The 12,045-nt window shown below is 37.4% G+C and overlaps 1 protein-coding gene across 1 annotated transcript in view; it reads left to right on the top strand.

Annotated features, from left to right (window-relative positions):
- The window catches only part of LOC119283659 (protein BZR1 homolog 1-like), a 48,525-nt gene extending 45,819 nt beyond the window's left edge, over positions 1-2,706 (top strand). The window contains exon 4 of the mRNA XM_037563113.1: positions 2,594-2,706. Coding sequence (XP_037419010.1) covers positions 2,594-2,706 — 113 coding nt within the window. The remainder of the gene's footprint in view (positions 1-2,593) is intronic.
- The last annotated feature ends 9,339 nt before the right edge of the window (positions 2,707-12,045 follow it).

Raw genomic sequence — 12,045 nt, 5'->3', positions numbered from 1 at the left:
AATATGTGCATATAGATATGAAAATGAATTTCATGCACATCTCATCCGATTTGAGACTTGGTGGAGTTTCCCCTAAATATTGGGTCAAAGAAAGAAAGCATGCCAAAGAAACTACATGAAGTTAATATGCATGATCAAGACTTTCAAGAGTTGATACCAATTGACAAAGAAATACCACGTGAAGAAAAGATACTAGATGAATAAATCATCACTTGGAATATATCACTTGAAAGATTCAAGGAATGAGATATCCATTGAAACACGAAAAAAAGAGATATCAAACTCCCAAAAGAGAGGATGGTTCCAAACAAACGAAGCCCTCTACTAAGTTTCATGATGGCACAAAGTACCAAAAAGGAACGGCTTGCCTTCCACCAACACACACTTGATAAGGATCACAAGATGAGAGTTTTATAGAAAACAGGATAGCTCCCCCAAGAGTAGTGCATTATAGAGAATTTGCATTTGAATACAAAATGCACAACGTGGGATCACCACTTTCACTATATCTAGAAAACACTAGGCAAGATCAAGAAATTAACAAGATCCACAAGTGGTATGGAAGACAATGGGAGTTGACACAATCCTTGGCAAGAGATAAGGCAAATAAAAGCAAAGGCCAATGTAAAGATGATCAACAATTTCTACCACATAAATGATTACCAATTGTCAAGAGACAAGAAGTATTTGTAAATGATTCCCGGTGGTAGATTTCAATGATATCCATCATCATCTTCACACCAAATACAAAAGCAAATTGCAACTTGTAGAGCTAAAGTGCAACCTAGGAACAAGATAATTTATAATATAAATTCTAGGTGACAATATCTCAAATGTACACCTTTTCTAGGCTTGTAATTTGCACATAGCACATTACTCCCCCATAATGTGATACCAAAGAAAACTTCACAAGCGACAATAAGAATCCAACAATAAATAATTAATGGACTATTTAGAATTTTAATTTCTCATGAGAAGACATACCACATAGCGACTAGATGATCTTGTAATATCAATACTAGATGGTATTCCTCATGTACACACACTTATAGGATTGTGAGGTGCACAAGCACATCACTTCCCGAAAATGGGATTTTCCATTAATCTCTCACAAGAGCCAACTAAGATACAAACAAGATGTGCAAAGGCTCAATGCACGACACACACGTACATGATGTGAAAACCAACACACACATATTTGATTACTCAAGATAAGCAAATTGGTGGCACAACATATACAAACACATGCACGGAACAAAACCAAAACATGCAAAGGGGCAAGTAACTTTCGATGTAAACAATTTAAGTACAAGTTACCACAAGGAGGCACATTGGATATTGATATCTCTCCAACATATCTATAATTTATGAAGTATTCATGTTGTTATATTATCATTCTTGGATGTTTTACAATCATTTTATAGCAACTTTATATCATTTTTTGGGACTAACTGATACGTCTCCAACGTACCTATAAATTTTTTATTGTTCCATGCTATTATATTACCTGTTTTGGATGTTTAATGGGCTTTAATATGCACTTTTATATTATTTTTGGGACTAACCTATTAACCGGAGGCCCGGTGCCAGTTTCTGTTTTTTTGCCTATTTTAGTGTTTTGCAGAAAAGGAATATCAAACGGAACGAAACCTTCGCGAGGATCTTTCTTGGAACAAACGCTAACCAGGAGACTTGGGGTAGAAGTCTAGAACTCTATGAAGCTTCCACGAGGCAGGAGGGCGCGCCCCCACCCTCGTGGGCCCCATGGAGCTCCACCGACATACTTCTTTCACGTATATATACTCTTATACCCTAAAACATCAGGGGAGCCACAAAACCACTTCTCCACCGCCGCAACCTTCTATACCCATGAGATCCCATATGGGGCCTTTTCCGGTGATCTGCCAAAGGGGGATTCGATCACAGAGGGCTTCTACATCAACATCATAGCCTCTCCGATGATGTGTGAGTAGTTTACCATAGACCTTCGTGTCCATAGTTATTAGCTAGATGACTTCTTCTCTCTCTTTGGTTCTCAATACAAAGTTATCCTCGATGTTCTTGGAGATCTATTCGATGTAATACTTTTTGCGGTGTGTTTGTGTAACATCCCGATTCTCGGAATGTTTAAGAAAAAGTTTTCCAAAAAACAGGGCGAGAAAATTTCGTTTGTTTATTTGTTAACAAAGCTAATTGGACTTTTATAATTTAGATGATTTAATTTGAACTAATGCATACCTATATTAAAAATTTGAGTTTACTTCTTTTCTTTTAGTCGGGTTTTATTCTCTCGTCTTCGGCATAGTAATTTATGCACATATGCATTTTGGAACTTCTTTCGATTTTGTTTTGAGCTTCTGTTCCTTTAATATATTTTCCTTTAGGAAAATCTAATTAATTTCTTTCCCCAAACTCTTCGCAATATCCAATGGCTAATCTATCTTCTCTATTCTCTCTCACTGTTTCTTATTCCTGTCACCCGAATGGACCCAACCAATCTCTTTTATTTTCTTCCTCCATCTCCCTTGGACAACAGCCCAACAACCCCACTATTTTTCATGGCCTATACCTTCCTCATGGGCTGGCCCGATCTGGCCCATCACTCCCAACCTAACGAACCCCTCTTCTCCTTCCCATCAATCCCATCGGTTTCCAAAACTGAAGCCATCATATTCAGCGCCTCCACCTTCTCTTCCATTCCCGTAGCAACCCCTGCCCTCTTCCTTTCCCCTGTCTCCAAGGCAACTCCATGAACTTTGAAGCTCCGTGGACACCGATGCTCGATCCCGATGACTCGGACCATCTCTATCCGAATCCTTGTGCCATAAACTCCTCCTCCACGCCATGATTCCATTCAGGGAATAAGAAACACGATCCGTCAACCACACATGAAGAATTCTGCATGTCCGCGGACACTGTTCATCAAGTTCGTCGCACCGTTCCGTCAAACTCGGTGAGCCTCTATCAAATTCCTTTTGCACGCGTACTTGTCATCACCTAGTGTATTCCGTAGACATCATGATTCAACCTATCTTTGTCGTTGGCCGCGTGTGTCCGAAACCTAGATCGATTGGTGGCAACGACATATCTTTTTTTGTTTTCCGTTCGTTAGATGGTCTTGAGGTCAACATATGAAATGATAGTTTTGGTCATAGGAACTCGGCGGTATATTTAGATTGTCGTTGTAATAGGTGTGTTGTGGGGTGGTTTTAATCATAGTTGTTTTGGGTAAAATTCAAGTGGGTTTCTTGTTCGGTTAACTTTTATGTTAATATGTTATTTTATTGCATGTTCATGACATGTCTAGAAGTTACTCCTAAATATTTCATAATGTTAGGAGTGCATGCTAATCATCTCATATATTTTACAGAGAGTGTCATGTGATTTCTTAGACGTATTTGTAGGATTATTTAAATTGTCAAATATAGTATGATCTTGATGGTATTTTTCTTTGGTGCATGCGTAGTCCTATGATATGTCTCTGTACAAGTCTTTGCAAATTCTTACCATGTGTACGAGTTGATTGGTGTATCGGATTATTATTGTTCGTACATGCTTGTCGGGTGTTACTATTTTAATTAGATTTGGAGCATTGATAGGTAATCGTATTGTTATCATTTAAATAATGCTTAGTATTGTTTATGGTTCTATGTTGAGAATGCGTACAGATTTTTGGTGAATTGTCTCCATGCTTAGGACTTTGTAAGATTATTCTAAGATTTGTTTGATTTCTTTAATTATTAAAGACTTCATGTTTTCTTATTTTCTTATTGTTTAGCATGAAGATATCTTAGATATGGTTTACATTTACATTTCCGTCCATGTCACATGTTTGTTTTATTGGTTTGAAAGCATGGCATGCCTCTGATAGTTATTAGGCATCATTTGTAGGTGTTTTGCATAGTTTTATTTATGCTAGATGTCAAATAAAATGCCTTGTTGTTTGGAAATGAGTGCATTATAGTTTGTTGTGTAGAATATAATTCCCAAGTTGTTCCTCTTCTTTCTAGATGTTTGTTATCCATGATTTCATGATTGGATGCTTTATGTCATTCATATTTGTATTGCTGTATAGAATCATTCTGATGGAATAAAACTAGTTTATTGCATATTGGTAATTATCATGTGTCTTTATTTATATTAGTTTATTACCATGCCGTGTTAACAATTGCTTACAGTAGAATGCATGTTTGGTTGTATGCATACCATGTACTATATCATTTCTAGTTTGCATTGTATGACTACGCATATGGTTAGCCTTGATTTACATTAGAGTAGTTTGTTGATCTTGTGCATTCTTTTATTGAGCAACTTCTTGCTTGATCAATACTATGCCATATTGTTGGGATTGTATAAAGAGATTGCATAACATGTGTGTAATGACCCGTGTGTTCTATGATGCCTAGGTTGTCCAGTTATGTATTAGCAAGTCTAGGTTGTACTAGGTAGAAATACATGTCTTCATGTTATTCATGCTAGTATATCACATTGCTTGATGTGATTGATGCCATGACCTAGATGTGTACTTGCTTAGTATGCTTTTCCCTTTTGCTTATAAGTCACAACTAGCATGATAGTGTTGTGTGCTAATGCCATTCTTGATAGTCATGTTAGTTGATATCAACTAAGTTATGTCGTAGTTATAAGTTGTATTCTACTGGTAGCATAGTTTGGCATCTTGTGTCATGATCATCCATCCTTAGCATTATATCTAGTCTACCACACTATTACATTGGGTATGCCTAGACTTCTTCATATCTACTTTATCTTGTTGAAGCATTGTTATATGTCTAGTTGTCACTCATGCAAGTGATCTTTCATGTCTTATTTTGTCTATGTGCTATAATTGAGTACTTAGTCTCTTGTGCATTCTTATGGATGATCACTTTGGTCTTATGATAGCCTCAGGAGTGTTGGGTCTTGTTGCGATAGTTTAGCACATGCTTAAGATAGTTTGCCTTTCATGTTAGTTGAGTTGTATCTTCCTCATATGCTTAGTGTGCATAGTTTGATCTATTATGTAAGCATGAAGTGGTAATCTTATTGCTAGTGGTTACTTGAGTATTAGTTGTTCTTTAGTAGTAAGACCAGATTCTAGTTTAGTATCTTATCATGATCACTCGTAAGTGTCATGCTTGTGTTATTTGCTTAGACATCTAGTGAATCTATACTCACATGTATTGTGTGAGATGTGTGTTATTATTAAGTTGTTTAATTAGTTTCTACCTTAATTAGTATTGGTTTGTCTTCTTTTATAGATATGCGTGCTAATAGTTTTTATGATTTATGTTTAGTCTTTGATTGTTGTTAACCATTATAAGTATTTGGATTCATCCAAATATTTATTCTCGGTTGATTGTTACTCTTAATCATATCATGCCTAGGATAGATGTGCATCCATTTGTCCAATGTGTTGTGTAGTTCTTGTTAATTGTTTGACAAATGAATTAGTTTGATATAGTGAAGTTGATTCTATTTCCTTTGATAATATTTTAGGACTAGACTAAGATCATTTCATTTCATATTGTTGTATGATGTTTCGTTGCTTGACTAGAATGGTTTGTAATGTTGGTTTAGTTGTCTTATAGAATACTTGCTTTTGTTTGATTATATAGTTGTTGTATATGTTTGGTTGCAATTGACCATTATATCATGTCATGTTATGATTGAGTAGTTGAAATGCATCGGATGGATTATTCCATGTATGTTCATGCAATTTGGTTTGTTCGTAACAGTTTCCTATATAGTAAGCTGAGATGTGTAGTGGGCACTACTAATGGTTAGTACCATAGTTTGTATTAGAACGTTAGTATTGTTGGCAAGCCTTGATTATCCATCATCAACTAAACCCTGTCAATTCATCGAGTCCTCTACTTACCTTCCAGTCATGCTATCTCCTTTTGGAATCACCATCTGATCAATATCTTGCTATCCATCCACTCCTATTGTTGTTTTGGATGTTATTAATTTCGAATCTATTGCTTTGGTATTTATTTGATTTTCATTTGCTATCGTTACGAAGAGTAGAGAGTGACGATGTTGGAGAAGGACATAAATAATCAGGTTATCGAAGGACTCAACAACGAAGGCATGCCTCCTTCTTTGATCATATTTATCCTATGTTTACAAAATTGCATTCTACTTTATGGTTACTATATGCATGCTATTTTAATTCTTGTAGCTAGCATGTCGATTGACACATTACCTTGATCCGCTTGTCGCCTATTCAATTGACACTTGAGTAGAATATAGTATTCTGGTAGAGTAGAAATGCTTATCCATGCTTATTACCCTATAGGTGCTTTGTTGAATGACCTTTGAGTCATTGACACTTGAAACTTATCGCTGAGCTAGGCTGATTGGCCCTTGTTGATCTCCTCTACTCTCTTCTACTCTGGGTGAAACTTACCATCTGAATACTGGCGCAGGCGACAGCTGAGTCAAGGATTGAAGGAGCGATTGGCTGCCATTCACAGGTTGAAGGGGGCAATCAGTCGTCCGTGCTACCTAAGGCCTAATAAGTATTGGATTTGAAGATTGTGATAACAGTACGGCCACATGCTATATGGGCACTGGCTTGGTCAAGTAAGCTAGTTAGCCTTAGGTGTCGATGTCGCTATACCACAGATGGGATATCTGCCCTACAGGGAGTATCCTCGGCACAGATGGGGGGCCGGTTTGAGGACGTACTCTCAGTTCCGTGCACCAGACCCGGTGGGCTTGTCACATCTTTGGGGGATCTAGTCCAAAGACCTCGTCACAATCTCCCTGCCGGTATACCAGATGGTTTACTACGCTAGCGACGGCTAGTGGCAACAAGTCGGGATTGTGTCGTGTGGGTAAAGTGTACAACCTCTGCAGAGTGTAAAACTATTTGAATAGCCGTGTCCACGGTCAAGGACATCACATGAATCTTTCTTGACGTACATGACCTGTCTTGGTTATTCCCTCTTTGCCCCTATGCTTGAAACCTATGAAGGACGTGAGTTGATCGAGGATCCTCACTTGATGAAAGTTGTTCTGGAAATAAAACATGTTTTCATCTAAAACTGCTTTTATCCAACTACTTTATTTCACAAACAAAATTAGCTTTATGCAAATGAGCCATACAGCCTTCCTTTGAAGCCACATGTAGCTATTAGGTCCTTCCCTGAGGGAGGCATGTTGAGTACGTAATGTACTCATGGCAATAATTTTGTTGACAACAGAGTTGCATGAAGATGGAGGTGATGACTATGACTAGTATGGCGATCCATAGGAGTGAGGTTACGTGGACTACATCGACTGCCTGTGGCTGAGATGGAGTCACTACGCATTGTACTTTCTGCTGTTTTTCTGAATGTAATAAGTGTCATGAGACATTTATCTAGGTATGCCTTGTGGCAAGATATATTTAAAATTGTAATACCTTTTATGTACTGTGCAATGATATGATTTCACTGTGTTGTCCACAATGATCATGGGGTTGACAAATATACACAGGAGGGTCTGGAAGTTAATTCCAGGTTCTCACAGTTTGTCGAGATCCGATGAATTGTGGATTTAAGATCAAGTTTATCTATGAACAATATTTGGTTCTTCTCTGAATTCTTATATGTATGATTTGAGATCTTTGCAAGTCTCTTTGAATTATCGGTTTAGTTTGTCCTACTAGATTGATCTTTCTTGCAATGGGAGAAGTGCTTAGGTTTGGGTTCAATCTTGTGGTGTCCTTTCCCAGTGACAGTAGGGGCAGCAAGGTACGTATTGTATTGTTGCCACCGAGGATAAAAAGATTGGGTTTATATCATATTGCTTGAGTTTATCCCTCTACATCATGTCATCTTGCCTAAAGCATTACTCTATTCTTATGAACTTAATACTCTAGATGCATGCTGGATAACGGTCGATGTGTGGAGTAATAGTAGTAGATGCAGAATTGTTTCGGTCTACTTAACACGGACGTGATGCCTATATTTCATAGTCATTGCCTAGATATTCTCATAATTATGCGCTCTTCTATCAATTGCTCGACAGTAATTTGTTCACATACCATAAGTCAAACATATGGCCCCAGGGCCTCTTTCTTATTATATTGCATCTCTTTTATTTACATCGCATCTCGTTTACTATTTTGCAATCTATAGAACAAAAATAGCAAGCTTTTTATCTTTATCGGATCTCACTTTCGTAAGTGACCGTGAAGGGATTGACAACCCCTTTATCGCGTTGGTTGCAAGGTTCTTGATTGTTTATGCAGGTACTAGGTGACTTGCGTGTTATCTCCTACTGGATTGATACCTTGGTTCTCAAAAACTAAGGGAAATACTTACGCTACTTTGCTGCATCACCCTTTCCTCTTCATGGAAAAATCAACGCATGCTCAATAGGTAGCCAGAAGGATTTCTGGCACCGTTGCCAGGGAGATCTACACTCAAGTCAAGACATACCAAGTACCCATCATAAACTCTTCTCCCCCGCATTACATTATTTTCCATTTGCCTCTTTGTTTTCCTCTCCCGCGCTTCACCTTTGCCGTTTTATTCGCCCCTTTTTCGTTCGCCTTCTTTCACAACCTTCTTGTGTGATTGTGTGTTGAATTGATTGTTTGTCACGATGTCTCAAGATAATACTAAATTATGTGACTTTTCCAATACCAACAACAATGATTTTGTTAGCACTCTGATTGCTCATATTACCGGTGTTGAATCTTGTGAAATTAATGTTGCTTTGTTGAATCTTGTCATGAAAGATCAATTTTCTGGCCTTCCTAGTGAAGATGCCGCTACCCATCTAAACAACTTTGTTGATTTGCGTGATATGCAAAAGAAGAAAGATGTGGATAATGATAATGTTAAATTGAAGCTATTTCCGTTTTCCCTTAGAGATCATGCTAAAACTTGGTTCTCTTCTTTGCCTAAAATAGTATTGATTCATGGAATAAGTGCAAAGTTGCTTTTATCTCTAAGTATTTTCCTCCCGCTAAGATCATCCCTCTTAGAAACGATATTATGAATTTTAAGCAACTTGATCATGAGCATGTTGCACAAGCTTGGGAGAGGATGAAATTAATGATACGTAATTTATGGATGATTATACAAAAAAATTATGCCGGATTGAATTTTGCTTCTAGAAATCTTTTAGATTTGGCCGCGGGAGGCAATTTTATGGAAATCACTTTAGGAGAAGCTACTAAACTCCTAGATAATATTATGGTTAATTATTCTCAATGGCACACCGAAAGATCCACTAGTAAAAAGGTTCATGCGATTGAAGAGATTAATGTTTTGTGTGGAAAGATGGATGAACTTATGAAATTGTTTGCTAATAAGAGTGTTTCTTCTGATCCTAATGGTATGCCTTTGTCCACTTTGATTGAGAATAATAATTAATCTATGGATGTGAATTTTGTTGGTAGGAACAATTTTGGTAACAACGCGTATAGAGGAAATTTTAATTCTAGTCCGTTTCCTAATAATTCCTCTAATATATATGGTAATTCCTACAACAACTCTTATGGAAATGTTAATAAGATGCCCTCTAATTTTGAGACTAGTGCTAAAGAATTTATGAGTTTGCAAAAGAATTTCAATGCTTTGGTTGAAGAAAAATTGCTTAAGATTGATGAGTTGGCTAGGAACGTGGATAGAATTTCTCTTGATGTTGATTCTTTGAAACTTAGATCTATTCCACCTAATCATGACATCAATGAGTCTCTCAAAGCCATGAGAATTTCCATTGATGAGTGCAAATAAAGAACCACTAGGATGCGTGCTAAAAAAGTTTGCTTTGTGAAAGCGTGTTCTTCTAGTTTTCATGATAATAATGATGAAGATCTAAAAGTGATTGATGTGACTCCTATTAAATCTTTGTTTTCCAATATTAATCTTGATAAATATGGGACTGGAGATGATTCAACTTTAGTTAAAAGGCGTCCCAATGATTCGGAGGTTTTAGATCTTGATGCAAAAAATAATAAAAGTGGGATTGAAGAGGTCAAAACTTTACATAGCAATGAACTCACTATTTTGGATTACAAGGAACTTAATTATGATAATTGATGTTTGATAGATTGTATTTCCTTGTTGCAATCTGTGTTAAATTCTCCTCATGCTTATGATCAAAATAAAGCTTTTACTAAACATATCATTGATGCTTTAATGCAAACCTATGAAGAAAAGCTTGAACTAGAAGTCTTTATCCCTAGAAAACTTTATGATGAGTGGGAACCTACTACTAAGATTAAGATTAAAGATTATGAATGCTATGCTTTGTGTGATTTTAGTGCTAGTGTTTCCACGATTCCAAAAACTTTGTGTGATGTGCTAGGTTTCCGTGAATTTGATGACTGTTCTTTAAATTTGCATCTTGCGGATTCCACCATTAAGAAACCTATGGTAATTGTTGCAAATAGGAATTATATGCCCGTAAATTTCATTGTTCTTGATATAGATTGCAATCCTACATGTCCTATTATTATTGATATACATTTCCTTACACGATTAGTGCAATTATTGACATGAAAGAAGCACCCGGACCTAAAGTGACAAGCATTAAGCATGGAAAAGTCATAGCAACATCAATCTTAGAAAATAGTGGATACTAGGGATCAAGCCCTAACAAAACTAACTCGATTACATAATGAATCTCAACCAACTCCTCATCGACCAGCGAGCCTATGAAGGAATTACTCACTCCTGGTGGGGAGCATCATGGAATTGGCGACGGAGAAGGGTTGGTGATGACGAAGAACGAAGATCCCCCTCTCCGGAGCCCCAAACGGACTCTAGATCTGGCCTCCTGATGAATAACAAGAGGTGACAGCGGCTCTGTCTCGTGGATCGTGATAATTCATTCTCCTTGATTTTTTCTGGAAAATAGGTATTTATGGAGTTGGAATCAGGGTCTGCGGGGCCACCAGTGGGGACAACCCACCTGGGCGCGCCAGGAGGGGGAAGCGCCCTGGTGGGTTGTGCCCACCCAGGTGCCCCCCTCCGGTGGGTCTTGGCTCCAGAAATTCTTGTTTATTGTATAAAAGTTCCTCGCAAAGTTTTGTTCCATTCCGAGAACTTTTATTTCTGCACAAAAAGAACACCATGGTAGTTTTGCTGAAAACAGTGTCAGTCTGGGGTTAGTGTCATTTAAATCATGCAAATTAGATTCCAAAACAAGAGGAAAAGCGTTAGGAAAAGTAGATACGTTGGAGACGTATCAACTCCCCCAAGCTTAAACCTTTGCTTGTCCTCAAGCAATTCAGTTGATAAAATGAAAGTGAAAAAGAAAAACTTTTTACGAACTCTTTTGCTCTTGTTTGCATAAATAAGCTTAAACATCACCTAGGTTTTCAGCCAACATTATAACTAATCATGCCGACAATAACTCTTAAAGATTATATTAACTCATATCAATGACATAATCAGCTAGCAAGCAATAATAAGATATCTCAAACAACAACACGTTGTCAAAACAACCATGATATAATATGACAATAGTGGTATCTCGCTATCCCTTTCTGAGACCAACAAACATAAATGCATAGCACCTCCAAAGTCCAAGCAGCGACTAAACATTGTATTTCATGGTAGAAAAGATCCAATCATGATGCACCCAACATTAGCTACACACAATGTATAAGTCATGACAGCAGTGCTCTCAGGTTCTGGCGCTTGTTTTAGAAGGTGATGACACAACATAAAAGTAAATAGGTAGTCTCAAGCCACTCAAACATTCAGAGGAGGATACCATATCATCATACTTCATCACAACCATTTTAACGCAATGTTGATATCCAAGATAAATCGTTATCCACTCCCAGCTACTTATGCATGGCATGAGAAATTATAATCTCTAATTGTCATTGCAAACACGTTTAATCATAATTGGCTGAGTCATGGATACTAGGTTAAACATATTTACACAAACAGAACAAGCCGAGTTCATACCAGTTTCTCTCTGCCACGGCCAGTTCATCGTATATCGTCATTATTGCCTTTCACTTGCACGACTGAACGATATGAAAATAATAATAGTGCAAGAGTGTCGTGGACTAAGCTGGAATCTGCAAAA

The sequence above is a fragment of the Triticum dicoccoides genome, chromosome 4A, assembly GCF_002162155.2.
Source record: "Triticum dicoccoides isolate Atlit2015 ecotype Zavitan chromosome 4A, WEW_v2.0, whole genome shotgun sequence".
Classification (NCBI taxonomy): domain Eukaryota; kingdom Viridiplantae; phylum Streptophyta; class Magnoliopsida; order Poales; family Poaceae; genus Triticum; species Triticum dicoccoides.
This window is presented reverse-complemented; position numbering and strand designations above follow the sequence as displayed.